At 48.5% G+C, this 17429-nt stretch overlaps 1 protein-coding gene across 2 annotated transcripts in view; it reads right to left on the bottom strand.

Moving 5' to 3' along the window:
- Positions 1–17241, bottom strand: part of ZNF687 (zinc finger protein 687) — a 43339-nt gene extending 26098 nt beyond the window's left edge. The window contains exon 1 of one of the 2 annotated variants that reach the window (XM_083416438.1): positions 16886–17241. In XM_083416438.1, coding sequence (XP_083272564.1) covers positions 16886–17114 — 229 coding nt within the window. In that variant the 5' untranslated portion in view covers positions 17115–17241. Of the gene's footprint in view, positions 1–6457; positions 6848–16885 lie in introns of those variants that run through there. The other variant, XM_083416439.1, reaches the window with a different exon arrangement.
- Positions 17242–17429: the final 188 nt, after the last annotated feature.

Genomic DNA, 17429 nt, shown 5'->3' with positions numbered 1-17429 from the left:
AAACAGTTGCTCTTTCGTAGAAAGACAGGTACCTCTCGTGTCCATAGACTATCTAGCTCAGTAGTATTGTCTAAAACAATATTTTCCAAACTTGGGTCTCCAGCTGTTTTTGAACTACAATTCCTTTAAAAATATATATATTTATTTTTCGGTTTTTCAAAGATTTACAGACATACAAATTACAAAAACACAAATCACATATATTTCTAATACACATATAATTGACTTCTTCCCCCCTTTTTTGGTTTCTTTTTACTTTAAGTTTTCATACTGCATTTTCCACATTACTCCATCTTTAAGTTATTATTTAGTTCCTCTTAATAAAATATTTAACTGTTGTTTTACATTAACCCTGCTAATGAGCTTCTTTGCATACATGTCTTTTTCAAATATTCCACAAATTTCCTCCAATCTTTAAAATTTTCATCTTCTTGTTGGTTTCTAATTACACCGTTGATCTTCCCATTTCGGCATAATCCATTAATTTAATTAGCCACTCTTCCTTGGTTGCTACTACATCTTCTTTCCATCTCTGGGCAAAAACCATTCTAGCTGCAGTTGTAGCATACATAAACAATTTTTTTTGGTCTCTTGGGATCTTAATATCTAGAACCCTTAGAAGAAAAGCTTCTGGTTTGTTTGTTTGTTTGTTTGTTTTTTAAATCTTAAAACATTTTCTCCAATTCCTTATAAATAATTCCCCATAAAGCTTTTCCTTTCTTACAGGAACACCACATATGGTAGGAAGTACCTTCTTTTTCTTTAAATTTCCAGCATGTGTTTGACTTTGATTTATCCATTTGTGCCAATCTACTAGGAGTTAAATACCGTCCGTACATCATTTTCATGTAGTTTTCTTTCAGGGTATAACACGCTGTAAACTTTAGGTCTACATCCCACAACTTCACCCATGCGGCCATTTCAATATTATGGTCTACAGTTCCTATAATCCCCGACCACTGGTCCTGCTAGCTAGGGATGATGGGAACTGTAGTCCAAAAACAGCTGGAGGGCCGAGTTTGGGAAACACAGTTCTAAAAGAAAATATTCCATAAGCCGAAAGAATTTACATTTGTCCAAAAGGAAAAAGGCTTGGGGGGAAATCCTCCATTCAAATATGCACCCCACCCCGCCGGCAAGGTCTTTACGTCTCTACCTATGACAAGGCTCCCCACACACAAAATGGGACAATTTAAGCATTCCCCACCACCTTGTAACTCTCCCAAACATGTAAAGTGCCCAGTTCCCAGGCAAGTATGGTCCTGGGGAACACAGCACGCTAGCTAGATGGGGACACTGAGTCGCTCCATTGGCACAGCAACATTTGGCGCCTCATCCTCTTGAACTTTTTCCATCCCAGTTGGGTCACTATAACGACTCCTAACTAAACTAAACTTGCGCCTGAGCTTATTTCCTCCTCCCTCCCAATCCACTTTTCCTTTTGTGCTGTGACTTTTTCCAGAATGCGAGCCTGAGGGAGGGACCGTCCTCACATTGTTCTGTGGGGTTTTGGGGTTGTTGTTTTTTAGTGATTTGTAAACTACTATAGTAAGCTTTTTTGGTTGAAGAGCTGTTTTTTAAAAACCAATTAAGAAGTTTTGGGACAACCCAGTGAATGTTCTGGTTACTCCAAAATTCACCGCCTTCTCTAAGCTGTAATTAAATAGCCTCTTATAGTAGGGTTGGGTAGAACTTGTCATTAATATGCCACTGTTTAAGCATTTTATGTAATTTGCCCACTGATTTCTGGTTTTAAAATGCTATTATGGGTTGCATTTTTTCTTGGTCAAGTCATTTTGAGAATTTTTCTTTGCATAAAACAACTGATAAATGTAATAAATAGTGATAGTAGTAGATATAATAAGAAATAGCTGAGTATGCATCCGTTTAGGCCTGGATGGGACATTGCTGGAAGAATCACATAAATGGCTCTGAGCTGCCTCTTTTCAAGAACTATGCAGGATATATTAATTACAAAAAATACAATAGGCAGATAAGCAAAAAGCACTGAGCTTCAGGTACTCCCAGCTTTCAAACTTCCTATGCAAAGAAACACGAAATATGCTTTCTTATTATCTGCGCATGTTCCCTTGTGCAGGGACATCCTTGAGTGTGGCATTGAAGAAACTAAAACTAATTAAAAGGAAAAAGCTGCATGCTTGGACATGACCCTTTCGGCGTGTGGAAAGACTCACACATTTTTTAAAAAGGACAAGCGGGCAAGTTTCAGAGGCAGAACTCAGGCGTAATGCGTGCCATGGTCATTCAAAACAAACCGTGGTACGAAGATACGGTTTGCTTATTATGGCTTACCAAATGTGGCTTATTTGGGGCAAAACATGGCATGATGGCTGGTTAAAACTTGTTGAAGAGCGAAGAATAGGCAGTGATCTCAGCGCTGACGGTAAATCATTAACTCTGGTGGCGGAACAGTTGTTCGGCTTTCAAGAGGGAGAGTATTTTGCTTTCAAAGGGAATGAATGGGGCAGGCCCTGAGGGGCTGGTACTTAACCTGAAACTTTTCTTAACCTGAAGCACCAGCTAATGGGGCCTCCTGCTGCCGGCGCGCCGCCGGAGCCCAATTTCTGTTCTTATTCTGAAGCAAAGCTCTTAACCTGAAGCACTATATCTAGGTTGGCGGAGTGTGTAACCTGAAGCGTATGTAACCTGAGGTGCCACTGTACGTTTCTATCCCACCTTTCCTCCAGAGGTGGTGCACACAGTTGCCCACTCCTTTTTTAAACCGTACAACAACCCTGGGAGGTAGAGATGGCGGCTTGGCCATGGCCAAATGGGGGTTTGAACCCCCGTCTCCCAAGTCCTTGGCACCCCCATGCCTGAAGATGTGTTATTGAAGCAAGATGCAGTTGTGACAGAAACCGCAGACAGAAACCTCAGAGAAAAAAGCCAGGAATTCAAGATGGAGACGGGTTTGCTCAACCTGACAGCGCCTCGGCAAAAAAGCAAGCCAACAAAGAAATGAATCACAAAAGCCTATTTTGCTTCACGCTTTGGTGGGGACCGAGATATTGCTTCAGCGAATAAACAAGCCAATAAATATTAATTTGTTTAAAAAAAAACCTCTTCTGTTCCGTGCTTCAGCGACTAAGACACTGAGGAAATCTTTCTCAAGCCAGGAGGCCAGAGAGGTGGCATTTTTGTTGAAGCCCTTTTTAAAAATTTTAAAGTTTTCTCCAATTTGAGGGGTCATTTCAAGAAACAGCTATTTTGAAGAGAGAGCAAAGGTGGTGGTGGGGAAACAGCTTTTCCTTTTCTTTTCCTGACTGACAAGAGAGATTTTCCTGCACGTATGTTTTACTTCTGAAGGGAGAGGAGATAGAGGCTAAATTTTTCTGTCAGACAAAGCTTTCCCTGGGCATGAACTGGGGAAATGGCCTCCCGGGCCCCCCAGACCCGTCTGTCATGGAGGCCAACCGAAACGGCTGCTTTGCCAATAACTCCGTGACACGAAGGGATCAGCTTCTGAGGGGGAGAAGGACGGGGAGGGAAACGCTTTCACAAGAGGCGGACGGCCACGTCTCCTGTTGTCCCAGGCCAGGGGAGCGTGGCTCACGATGAAAGGGACCGGGAGGCCTAGGACAAGGCCCAGACCAGGCCCCGGAGTAGGAAGCCTCTCCCCTCGTGTTGGCTTGCAGCCGGCATGGCAGGGGAAGCTTCCTCTGGGCAGAAATGGAGGAGGAAAGGCTTCTTCGCCTGGTGACATTGCAGCAAGTCAGGCTGCTGTTAAAAGTGTCGAGGGGAAGAAGGCTGAAGGGGGAAAAAGATGGCCGCCCTCCCGCTCCCTGGCCACCCTCCGCTATTTCAGCCTGACTAAACGGTTTTAAAGCAAGCCCTTCTTTTAAACAAAATGTTTTGCTGCCTGAGAAATAGGCCAGGGATGATTTGGGGGGCGCTTCCAGGCAACCTGTTTTATTGAGCATGAGGGTAGTCTCCCCCTAGCTCTGTGACACAGGTTTGTTCACACATGACACCGAACACAGGGACAAGTCTTTGCATGCGCTTACTGCGTGCACAGCTACAATGCACACGGAAGCTTATATAGGGGTTGCGAATATATATAGTGAATATTATATAGTGGCTCCGTTCCGGAGCCCCGTTCGCAATATGAAAGGAACGCAACCCATGTCTGCGCACACACGGGTCACGATTTGTCGCTTCTGCGCATGACGTCATTTTGTGCGTATGTGCAAGTGGCGAAACACGGAAGTAACCCTTTCCGGTACTTCTGGGTTGCCGCAGAACGCAACCTGAAAAAACGTATCACGAAGCAAACGTAACAAGAGGTATGACTGTACCCAGAACAAACTTAGTTGGTCTCTAAGGTGCTACTGGACAATTTTTTTAAAAAAAAATTATTTCGACTTACAGAGCATTGCATGCGGATAACTGTACGAGTATGCCGGTCAACTCCTTGGTATGCAGGCACACTCACTGAATGTGAGCATCCCTAGGGAGGCAATCCAACAGGTGAAGCTCACCCCTCTTTGCAACTCTTCTGCATTGGGAAAAGCCGCTCATGGTGAATTTCTGTTACATAGCTGTAACTCTGCCAGGAAGGGGGAAATAAAAGGAGGCAACCCTAGCTGACCCTGATGCTGTCATTAAAAAAATTAAATTAAAAAAAATGCAAGTAGGTTCAAGATTCACACAAACACGAAGACTGCTTGATGATAATGGCGCCCTCTCTGTCCCTCCCAACCCAACAATTCTATGATGCAGGGCTAAAGGTAACGTTTGAATATCCAGCGTCACAGGATATGATTTGATGGGGTCCTTGAGAGAAGCGAGAGGGAGATGAGTTATAAAGAGCAGCACGTCACAAATCTCCCCCTCCAAGATCCCTTTCTGACATACCCCAACTTGGAGCTGCCAGCCAGCACTCGCAAAAGAAAGACATAAATTGTGTCCCACCAACAACACACAACTCAGTACAGCTAAAGGCCATGCATCCTGCACCGTCAGAAAAGTATGGTATAGAAATTTAATTTTTTAAAAAATCTATGGCCTTTTTAACTAGGAAGGGGGGTGTATTGTTTTTGTTTGTTACTGCGCTATGTATTTTTGTGTTTTTCTATTGTAAACTGCCCTGTGATCCTAGGATGAAGGGTGGTATAGAAACTGAATTAATAAATAAAGTAATGTGGTACAGATCCCTAGAGATTATGCCACGTTGAGGACGCCAGGTAAAGAGGGGCGCTTCATGAGCCAATGGTTGTTCGCAAACCCTTGGTGAAAAGTAAGCATGTCAGTACAAGGTGTGGGTCTAAAAAGAGAAATTTAAACTTGGGTGAACATTTGTTCTCTACCACCCTAGTTCTCTGATGATATAGTCCTGGGGAGAGGCCTGGACCTTATCATTGCCCCCAAATATCCATCTCTGAGCATCTAGCTTGTGGGTTATCAGTCTTACCTTCCCAAAAGCACTGAACACACCTTAAGCGCCGGACAGTGCTCCTTTTCAAAATGGCACCCTTTAAAAAAAGAAGAATTAACTCTGAATTTGGGGGCGAGAGCAGGCCTATCAGCAGGCAGTATAGCAAAATGGAGCCCCCATGTTTAGTAACAGTGTACAGTGGATGCTCGGGTTGCGATCAGTGAGGGAAACAAGTTCGCAACCCACAGCGCCCCGTCTGCAGATGCGCGGGTTGGCGCTTCTGCGCATACGCCAAAACCTGGAAGTAACCCGTTCCAGTACTTCCAGGTTCAGCATGGTGCGCAACCCGAAATCACGCAACCCAAAGCGTCTGTAACCCAAGGTATGACTGTACCTCAAAAAACCAGATTCTAGAAAGAAGCAGAGGACGACCTGCCTGCCTGCCTGCAGCCACACCTATGGGTTTTTTAAGTGTAGGGGAGTGGTCCCTGGCTGTGCCACACATTTACAGGTCACTTGAAGCACATGGCTTCGCCCAAAGAAGCCTGGGAACTGCAGTTTGCAAAGGGTGCCGGGAACTGTAGATCTGCAAGGGATTAACTTCCGCTCCCAGAACTGGGGGTGGGGTGGGGGCAGAGTGGGGGCGGGGAATGTGCTTTCCGTGTGCTTTGAATGCCCTGCACTCGCTGTTTCAAACAGGATGCCGGCTGGAAGGAGGTCTCTATTTAGGTCTAGTTTCCAATGCACACTCAGGTTTCAGAAGCGCACGGACACAACACCGGGCCAGGCAACGTTAAGCACGGAAAACTTCTCGCTGCAATAGGGGGGGGGGGAGCAAGAAGGGCCCTAAGGAGTATGTGGGGCAGATACTCCTCCGCCCCACAGGAGGCTGGGGGGGGAGAGTAATGGGAAGGTCTGCTTGGCGTTCCCCACCCTGCGAAGCTCCCAAGGACCACCTGGGAATTGGCGGTGGGGAGGGGGAAGAGAAAAAGGGCGTGTTGGGTGGTTCCTCTCTGGTCAAGTGGCAGAGCAGGAGGAACCTGTTAAAAAGGCAGCACTAACCTTACGGAGGTTTTCCCGGAGCAGTGGGGCGGAGGAGCCGAGGGAGAAAAGGAATCAAGCAGGAACGGAGAGGGGGGGGAAAGGGGGTGGACGTGGGCCTCCGGTTTCTGGCGACCGACGGACAGGGGAGCCAGCGGCTGCTTCTGGAGCGCAAGGGGGCAGGCCGCTGGGTTCGGCTTCCCAGCGTGAGCTCATGAGGTCAGGGCTCGACAGGGACAGCTGCGATGGGAGGGATGCTGGCGGGGGGGCGAGATCGAGCAAAACAAGCACCAAATTCCCATGGGAGCTGAGCGAGGGAGCAGGCGCCAGGCCTACCTTTGCCTCGGCACATTCTCCTCCTCCTCTGCCAGCCGCGCTCTGCAACTAGCAGGTAGGGCTCCCGCCATGCGGCCAGGCCGGAAGCCGAGAAATTTGGCATAGATTTAGCCACCTTTGCATGGGGGAGGGAGGAAAAAGCCCTGCAGGTCTGCACAATTCACTGGGGGGGGGGCAGCAATCACAGCCGCCACCCTTAAAACCCTGGTCAACAACTAGCGTTAACAGAAGAGCCTGGCTGCAGGATCCGGCCAAAGGGGGCCTTTTCTAGCCCAGAACCCTGTTTTCACAGCGGCCAAATGCCCCAGTGAACCTAGGATAGACTGCCTTTGGACCTGGAGGTTCTACACAAATAGTCTTGTTGGGTTGGGCCAGAGGGGGCCCATCTAGGCCAGCATCCTGTTCCCGCAGTGGTCAACCGGATATTGCAGCAGGAAGCCCGAAAGGACCCGAGTGCAAATCTCCCCTCCTGTGATTTGCAGCAAGAGGCATTCAGAAGCATTTGGTGGTTTTGCCCACCAGGACTGGGCCTCCAAGAAAACGAAGAGTTTTAGGCCAAGGCCCACTGCCACACCTGGTTTTGCCTCTGGGGCTGTGTGGAGGGGCACACAGCAGCAACACTCAGGAGAGGTGTGTTTGGGGGGCCTGAGCCAGTGGCAGTCAGCTGCAGACCCTCTGAACCTCAGGACCAAAATAAAGGCGGGTTTACGAAAGGTTGCCCAAACACAGCAGAGGATAATGAGGCAGCCTGGTGAAAACTTCCTTTGAGAAAGGTGAAATACGTGCATTCCAGTCTAGCATTTGCACAGTCATAGATTACATCGGATTCGAAACCTGCGGGGCCAGAGATTCTTAGAAGACTGGAGTGAACATATGAATTATTTGCAAAGTAATTGTGATGAACAGATTACGCTAGTAGGTTTGCAAGAAGTTTTGTAAGGTGGGCTATTCTAAATATCGCAAGAAAGACAATGAGAAGAACTGTTAGTTAACGTTAATTAAGAGTAATAGAGAAATCAAGAAATGCAGAATCAGTTAAAGAACGGAAAATCATCGGAGGTGTTGACAGAAGTCTAAAACATTGTATAAGATGAAAGTTATGTTATTTGACTGTTGGAACTGATATGTTAAAAAACCAATAAAATGTGTGTGTGTGTGTGTGTGTATATATGTGTGTGTATATATATATATATATATATATATATGCAGGTTTTGGTGTCCTCGGGTGTCTTCCCGTGTAAAAGTTGGGGTGTCTAGGCGACGTTTCGACGAGGTCTCACTCGTCATCTTGAAGATGACGAGTGAGACCTCGTCGAAACGTCGCCTAGACACCCCAACTTTTACACGGGAAGACACCCGAGGACACCAAAACCTGCATTCCTGTACCCGTGAAAATCTACGAAAGCATATATATATATATATATATATATATTACATCACCTTCCCCCCCCAAATAATTCAGTGAGCCCCCTTGTGAGGAATGGGGGGTGGGAGAGAAGAATCAGGGCTGCCCTACCTTTCACAGCTGCTGTAATATTAATAGTTTTGAACACAGTTGTATAAAACTAGGACACTTGTACACAAAGTCTGACTCTGCCCCCCTCAAAACCTTAAAGAGTAAGTTAGTAATCTGCCTCAGGCAAGGGCCAAGAAATTCAGGCCAGTCACTCTCCTTCAGCTTAACCTACCTACAAGGTTGTTGTGAAAATAATATTCATAGCTGGACTGGATCCTTAAGATTCTGATAATTCCTGGATGGTGGTGTGTGAGTCTATGCACACACAAAGGAAACTTTTGTATTTGTACTACTGGCAAGCTAGCTGTCCCCCATCTTATATTTGTGCAGCTGTTATTTCTGTCTAAGTGCAGGACCTAACATTTGTCACTATTGAAATTCATTTTGCTAGTTTTAGCCTAGTTCTCCAATCTGTGAAGGTAATTTTGAATCCAGATTCTGTCTTCTGCGGCATTAGCTACCCCTCCCAGTTTGGAGTCACCTGCAAATTGGATGAGCATCCACTCAATTCCTTTGCCCAAGTCATTTATAAAGACATCATTGAACAACAACGGGCCCAGGACAGAACACTGTGGCAGTCTTCATAAAAAGCCTTACTAGAATCAAGATATAGTACGTCCACAGCATCCCCCTGATCCACCAAGCTTGTAACTCTATCAAAAAAAAAGAAAGAAATGAGTTTGGGCTCCTCCTCCTTTGCATTGTTTATTTTATTTTTACCACGTTGGGCATTGCTTTCTTTTGGGTAAAGACAGCGGCAAAGAAGGCATTGAGCAGTTCTGCCTTCTCTCTGCAACCCAGTAGCATTTTCCTGTCTTTTCCATGCAGAGGACCTACCGCTTGCTTGTTCCTCTTGCTTCTAACATAGCCAAAGAAACATTTTATTCTCATTATTTTTAACCTACCTTGGAAGCCTGAGCTCAGAGCACCTGTTCCAAACTACCTGGTGCATTACTGCAAAAGGGAATGAAAGCAGCCATCTTCTCTTTTAACAAGGGCTGGTGGCTTTTATCCCAGTTTCAAAACCCCTTTATAGTTCCTTCAGTATCTCCAGAAAGCACCTCTAGTCCAGGCACTGGAAGTAGACTAATGTCTCTTCAAACCTCGCTGTTATCATTCAGCAAATTAAAAAGCCAGGCTAACTCATCATTAAGCAGCCGGGGGCCCCGATTCCCACTGCAGAACATATTTTTTTAAAAAATATGTTTATCCTGCAATTAGTACAAGATCACACAGCGGTGATCGATCCTATGTGTCATGGACTTTGAAGAAGCACGAACTCAGGACATAAGGGTGAAACGAGCTGAGACAAAGGCACATTTGGCAAACGCTCACTGTGATCAACTCCCGCCCGGAAACCTATGTCCTCACTGTGGAAGGACGTGTGGATCCAGAACTAGCCTCCACAGTCACTTATGGACACACGGCTAAAACTGTGTTCATGTAAGACAATCTGACTCGATCACGAGTGATCGCCACAACTACCCTGTGAGGTAGGTTGGGCTGAGAGTTAATGACTGGTCCAAGGCTACACACAGTGAGTTTTGGGGCCGAGTGGGTATTTGAACCCTGGTCTCTCCCAGTTCCCTAGGCTCTAGCCATTACGCCACACACTGGGCCTCTATGTTAGGGGCGAAAACTCCCATCAGCCCCAGGCAGCAGGGGGCTGGTGGGAGTTGTAGTTCAAGACATCTGGAGGGCGCCAGGGCTAGATAATTCTTCCAGTTGCCTTGGAAGGCTGAGCAATCCTGTAATCCAGCGGTTCTCAACCTGTGGGTCCCTGGATGTTGTTGGACTACAACTCCCATCATCCGTGAGCCCTGGTCTTGCTAGCTAGGGGTGATGGGAGTTGTAGTTCAACAACATCTGGGGACCCAAGGGTTGAGAAAGGCTGCAATCATTCACAGTGACCTCTTCATGCACACACAAATACATGCACTTTTTGGATGTTCTGAGCACACTGCAAAATCAGAACAAGTTCAGATTAATAGCAAGCAACTGACACAGGTTATTGTCCCAACAACAATAAACCAAGGAAATCAAAGTAATGTTAAGAGTGTGTGCACACATGTGGTGTGTGTGTATGTGTGTGAGAGAGAAAATCACTCAGAGAAACAAACCTAGCCACCTCCATTTTCAGAAGCTACGGGGGGGGGGTGTTAATGCAGAAAAGAACCCACCAAGCCCAGCCATTTGAGATTCCAGCAGGATATCGAAAGACCTATCAAGGAAAATCAGCATCTAAAAAATCAGGGGCTGTGAAAGGAAAGGGGTATTCTTCCAAGCCATCGCCTCCGATAGCCGGACCTCCTCTTAAAGATTTTAGGTTTAAATACAGGCATTGTTGGGTTAAATGCGGGACAACTACCCACCCAAAAGGAAGCATTGTCATCGCAAATTAGCTTCCATTCTTCTCCTGAATGAAAGGGGGGGGGGGCTTACTCTAATGCAGAGAATGCAATATATATCCAGAAGGCAGCTTCTAATAAGGCTTCCTTTCGGCCTTTTGAGTTAGTTGGGGAAAGGGAAGGCTTTGTGTGGCCTACCCTCCGCTGCCTGTTGCTTCCCACCCCACCTGCTAGGAACAGCTGCACAGCATGGGCCCCAACTCCCGTGGGGCACATGTGCGCAGTGGGGCTCTGGTGCTGAGCATGGAGGGTATGTAGCAGCTGGCCCAAGGAACAGGAGAACGGTGGTTCCCCAGAGACTCCAATTTCCTCCCTCCTTCACCCCCTATATGAGACCAATAAAAATCCCCCCTCGCTCATTCTGACTGTAAGCTCCTTATGGACAGAGACCTAATGCCCTTTTGTCGTTGCTGTTGCTGCAGTTGTTTGCACTCAAGTTACACGTGTGCGGGACGCGGGTGGCGCTGTGGGTTAAACCACAGAGCCTAGGGCTTGCCGATCAGAAGGTCGTGGTTCGAATCCCCGCAACGGGATGAGCCCCCCTTGCTCGGTCCTTGCTCCTGCCAATCTAGCAGTTCAGAAGCACGTCAAAGTGCAAGTAGATAAATAGGTACCGCTCCAGCGGGAAGGTAAACGGCGTTCCCGTGCACTGCTCTGGTTCACCAGAAGCGGCTTAGTCATGCTGGCCACATGACCCGGAAGCTGCGCGCCAGCTCCCACAGCCAATAAAGCGAGATGAGCGCTGCAACCCCAGAGTCGGCCACAACTGGACCTAATGGTCAGGGGTCCCTTTACCTTTACCTACATGTGTGCAATAAAACCACACAGGCAGCTGCCTTAGACCACGTCAGACCATTGGTCCATCTAGCTCAGTGGTGTCTACACTGACTGGCAGCAGCTCTTGAGGGTTTCAGGCAGGAAGTCTCTCCCCAGCCGTCCTTGGAAATGCCTTCAGGGACTGAAACTTCTGCAAGGAAAGGCCAACAATGCTCCATCACTGTGCTACTCTCCTTCCCCAAAGATTCCAGCCCTCGTGGTTCTGAACAAAGGACTGGTTTAAACAGGGACACACGAAGCTGCCTTTTACTGAGTCAGACCTAGCCCAGTATAGTCTACACTGACTGGCAGTGCGTCCCCAGGATTTCAAACAGGGAGTCTTTTCCAGCCCAGCCTGGAGACGCCTTTGGGGACTGAGCCTGAGTCCTTCTGCAATCCAAGCAGGTACACTCCCACCAAGCTTATTCCAGAGGGAAGGGTAAACGTGCCAACGATGGAAATAGATTTCTCTCTCTCTCTCTTTTTAAAAAGGATTTAAACACACAACCAACACCGATCGCCCGGCCCAGGAGGCAGCGATGGACGGACGAGCCCAGCTTTTTTCATCTCCTCAGCTCGCAAAGCAAGACGCAACACGCCAGGCGAGGCTTGGGGAATGGACAAAAAACAACAAACAAGGCCTGGGACGGAGGCCTGGCAAGGAAGCCAGCATGTCAACCTCAGCCCTGGCTGCAAAAAGGGGCAGAGTCAGAGGCGGGGAAAGCCATTCTGCAAGAGCTTTGCAGCGCACGGGGATCGGCTGGAAAGAGCTACAAAACCTGTTAGGATTCATCGTGTCATCTTAGTCTCTCCCTTGGCATTTTGGGAGTAGAGAGGAGTTTTTGGAGGGGAGGAGGCTGTTTTAAAGATCACTGCAACTCAGGAGACAACCTGGGGTGCCCATTTCTGCTCCTGGGCATTTGAGGCCGAGCTCCTGAGATGAAGGCCTCAGCTCAGGTAAAACGTCCCGCGTTCAATCCCTGGCATTGTTGGGCAAGATCCATGCCAGAAACCCTGGAGAGGCACTGCCAGCCAGTGTAGGCAGCAGGAGCTAGAAGGACTAAAGGTCTGCAGTAAGGCAACTTCCTACAGTACAATTGAAAGCCGGCCATTCATTCACAACCCTGAGGACTAGAATCTTGCTTCATCTTCAGGAGAAGCCTTGTGGGAGAGCGACCACCTTGCATGTAGAATATGAGTTCAATCCCAGTGGCATCTCCAGGCAGGACTTCCTTCACCCTGGAGATACTGGTTGATGGGGCTAATGGGATTTGGGAGTCCCAACAACATCCAGTGGAGGGGCACAAAAGCAGTCCCCCCCCCGGTACAGAAGGCAGCCACGGTGTGCAGAAGGGCACACTTGGAGATTATTCAGATCAGTGATCTTCAACCGTGGTCCCCAGATGTTGTTGGGACTACCATTCCCATCATCCCTGACTATGCGGCCCAGACATGATGGGAGTTGTAGTCCGACAAGGTAGACGGACCCTGATTTAGACAATGGTTTATTATTCATTTCGACAAATTATATCCTGCTTGAATACAGTCGTCTCCAGGAAGCTCATGGCAATGAAGCCAAAACAAGTTAAAACTATAAGAACCAGAGTTCGGTTAAAAAGCCTGCCACAATTTTTAAAAGTCTTATGTTAGTGCCGGAGGTTCACCGGGTAGAGGAGGGCCTGTCTAAAGGGAGTTCCACAAAATCACTGCGCTGAATGCATGGCTCCTTGGAGGCACCCAAGTAATGGGGACCACAAAGGGATCAGGAGGTCCTAATATGATGCCATTGGGGCAAGCAGACTCCCACCCCCTATTTCCAACCACCAAACCCCACACCTCTAAGGGAGATGGAAGAGGCAGCTGAGATCGGACAGCTCCCAAATCAACACAACCCAGTCTTGCACTCTGCTGCCCAGGGCTCAAAATCTGTATCCCGGTGGTTCAATCTAGAACCCACCTTTTCCATTCCCTCCTTTGCCCCTGCACCCCCAACCTGAACCGTTTTAATATTTCAGATTAAAAACCCGTCTGCTGTGGCCGTCAGCTGAAGTCTGGCACGCGATTAAATTCCAGTTGTCTTTAAGAGACTTAAGCCTCGACCATCTGCTAACTTCCACGGAGACACCCAAGTGGGGAAGGAAAGGAAGGCCAGGAAAAGAGCATTTTAAAAGAGAGAATACAGAAAATAAAATAAAAAATTGGCAGGCTTGGTGTTGCGTTTCAAGGATCTCAACATTAGCATAGTGGGCAGACAGACAAGGGAACCTGTGAAGCTTTAAAAATCCACGTTATCTGGATAGCACCTGCTCTCAGGGCCAATGAAACAAACAAGGCCAGGATACAAAACAAGGAGAACCACGTGACAACGCCTGGCATTGACTGTACAATTTCAAAATGCGATGGAAAGTCACATAGCAAAAATTCCCTGAAAGCAGAAAGTTAGCATCTCAAGGAGGAGCCTTGCTTTCTTCCTGACTTGCTGTCTTTTGGGTTTTTGGTTCCCAGCCCCCTTCACCCTGCCATTTTCATTGCTGTTGGGTTTGCATTTCAATTCCTGAATGTCAGCACCCATTCCCCGATCAGGAATGCCGGTTCGCAGAAATTACCGGCACCCATTTAAAGCATACGCGAACCCGCTGGGAATTTGGGACACAGAATTAATGGTGTCCAACGCAACTCATAAACATTGATGGCCAAATTGGCATCAATTTCAGAGACCTAGTGGGAAGTTTGAGAAGATATCCAGTCCACCAGATGTTGCTGAAATAGCCAGACTACTAGCTGTTGGGATTTGGGGGGAACTGACAACACCTGGAGCGCCACGGGTCCCCCACACCCTGACATAGCGCAAAACCACAATTTAGGGAAGATTCTCCTGTATTTCCTCCAGGATTTATTTTCAGTTTGGAGGGAGGGTTCTGCATACTCAACAGCCTGTAAACACAAACTGTCCGCAAACAGGCAAACAACAACAACCCGATATTTATTTACACGAGGAGTTGATTTATTTTTCAGGTTTTAGGTATCAATTGGCTGGTGGTGAGATACACAATTAAATAAGGGGTGATGGCAAACCTCTTGAGATTTCTTCTCTTCTACCTCCACGAAATCCTGGGAGAAGGAACTCTCACTCCCTCAAAAAAACAAAAAACACGCCATTACAACTGTTGTGTATCTTGGGAAGAAATGTTTGACTTTCACCCAACCCCCAATCTTGAGAGAATGAAGTTGTTCACTCCTCTCAATAAACTATATGTTTTATATATATTTGTGTGTGGTAATATTAAAATTTTCCTGTGATTTTTTTTGGGGGGGGGGGGCAGAGAAGAGAAGGGATCTGGAAGTTGCTCTCCACCCTCTTTTACTCTCCCAGGGTTGTTGTTTTCTACTTTTGCTGTGGGGGGAAGGGTTGAAGAGAAGGAATAAAACAGTTTAACTTATTTAAAGGAGTTAAAATCTGGCATTCCTCTCTCAAGTCTACTCTGCTCCCCTAAAATGTTTATTTATCCTGGGACCTTCTGCATGCAAAGCGTGTGGTCTATCACTAACCTATGCACCCCCCCCCCAATTTCTTTAATACATACAGGGAGAGAGAAAACCCAGGCCCCCCCTCCATTTTCCTTTACTACGCCTTCGAATCGGGACTGAGCTGCATCCTTCTCCCTATTTTGCCCCCCACAACCCCCATTTCATTTTTATGTTGAGATACTCTATATCAGTGGTGTCCAAACTTTTTTCAAAGAGGGCCAGATTTGATGAAGTGAAGGGCCGTGAGGGCCGACCAAAGTTGTTGAGCTTTTTTAAGTGTTGAAGTTATTGAGATTTTACCCCAGGAAATAAACTGTCACAGGGGCCAGATTAAACCGACTGGTGGCCCCCAAAACGAACTTTGGACATGCCTGCTGTATATGCATTTTTTTTTTTGGGGGGGGGGGAGAAGCAGCATCCCTCCCCAAAACCTCAAATTGTCCCTGTCTTCTTAAAGGAGGATTGAGATGGACTCCCTTCTCCCCCTGATTTTTTATATTTCACCTCGCCAGTGTGAAGCGGAGCACCAATCTCCCCACGCTGCTCTCAATATCATTTTCATGCCCAGCCCCACCATCCCATTTAGAGATCTCTCCCACCCCACCCCCCAGGTTTTTCAGGAGGGAGCACCCCATCTTCCTTTCCTCTCAAAGCAGAACTCAGATGTCCCCCATCTCCTCCAGTCTGAGCCCCTCCCCACTCCTTGCAGTTCCAGGTTTCTGTTGAAATACATAGATTTTTGGAATTGGGGTGGGGGAACAGCACCCATCTTCCTCCTCCCCTCCCCAAAAACCTCTCAAAGCAAAATTGAAACGGACCCTTCCACTCCAAGTTTGTTTTCGTGAGTAGCAAACAGAAGAAAACACCACCCTCCTCCCCATTTCCTCCTCTTCCAAAACAGGACCGAAGTGGACCAGCACCACTCCATTTTGAGGTCTCCTATCCCCCCCCCCCCAGGATCTATTTACGCGGAGATGCACTGAAGGAGGCGAACCACCATGTTATTCTGCCTTCTGTCCTCCCCAGAGGGCTTTGTTGGGGGGGGGTTAACCCCTTCCCACATTAGAAGTCTTCAGCCCCCCCCAAAAAAACATCCCATATTGGTGGGTTGCTCTTTTCCTCTCTATTTTGCAGGAGGGAGGAGGAGGAACCCCCCTCCACACACCCAATTTCCTACCCCCTCAAAGAAGGACTGAAATGCCCCCCTAAATACCAGAACCCCCCAGTTTATTTGAGCTAATATCCACTGAGGGATGAAAACCACCAGCCTGTCCTGTATCTCCCCCCACTTGCAACCCCCAGAGAAGCAACCTTGGTGGGGGGGACCCCCAGATTTTGAGGACCCCCCCAAAAAACATCCCATATTGGGGGGGGTTGCTCTTTTCCTCTCTATTTTGCAGGAGGGAGGAGGAGGAACCCCCCTCCACATACCCCCTCTACACACCAAACCCCCTCAAAGCAGGACTGAAATGCCCCCCCAAATACCAGAACCCCCCAGTTTATTTCAGCTAATATCCACTGAGGGATGAAAACCACCAGCCTGTCCTGTATCTCCCCCCACTTGCAACCCCCAGAGAAGCAACATTGGTTGGGGGGGGACCCCTTGCCCCCCACCCCCAGATTTTGAGGACCCCCCCAATCCATTTATGCTGAGATACTCCTCCCTCCCCTCCCAGACCCTCCTCCCCATTACTCCTCCACGACAACCCTCAATGCAGAAGCCCCCCCCATTTTGAGGTGCCCCCCATAAATCTCCCTCCGCGCCCCCACCCCTTTAATCGAGGCCTGGTGGGCGGGGCCTGGCGAGGCCCCACCCCCTTAAAGGGGAAGGCCTTTCGGGCCTACCTGCTCGGCTCCGGCTCCCTGGAGCGGCCCGGCGTCGTGTCCGTCTCGGAGAGGGGCAGCTCGCCCAGCGGCTCCTCAGGCTCCCCGCCAGGCCCCTCTCCCGACTGCGGGGCGGCCTCCGCCTCCTCGGCCGCTTCCTGCTTCTCCGCTCCGGCCCGGCCCCGGGTCCCCTCATTGGCGAGGCCGCTTGCCGCTCTGAGGATGACCTCCCGGCTGCCTGGCGCTCCATTGGGCGAACGGGACGTCGGTCAAGGAAGGCTCCCGGTCTCCCCGCCCGCCATTGGGCGAAAGAGGCTATCAGTCAAAGGCGACGTTCCGCCTTCGCCGAACTCGTTCCTCGTCGGAGGCGTTCCGCTCGCTGGGCAGCCCTACTGGCTGCGCGGCCTGCCGCTCAAGTGGCTCGCGCCCTCCTCATCCGCTCTCTACTTGGGGCTTTGCCAAGCCGAGCCAGGAGCAGAGATGTAGCCAGCTGGGGGAGCCTCCCGCCGGCCAGCGTGTATTGGCTAAGACATCTATCATTCTCCGAGATATCCAACTAACTATT

This window comes from Podarcis tiliguerta, assembly GCF_965153285.1.
Source record: "Podarcis tiliguerta genome assembly, chromosome: 16".
In the NCBI taxonomy this organism is placed as follows: Eukaryota; Metazoa; Chordata; class Lepidosauria; order Squamata; family Lacertidae; genus Podarcis; species Podarcis tiliguerta.
Note: the sequence above shows the minus strand (reverse complement) of the source record. Positions and strands in the feature narration are given on the sequence as shown.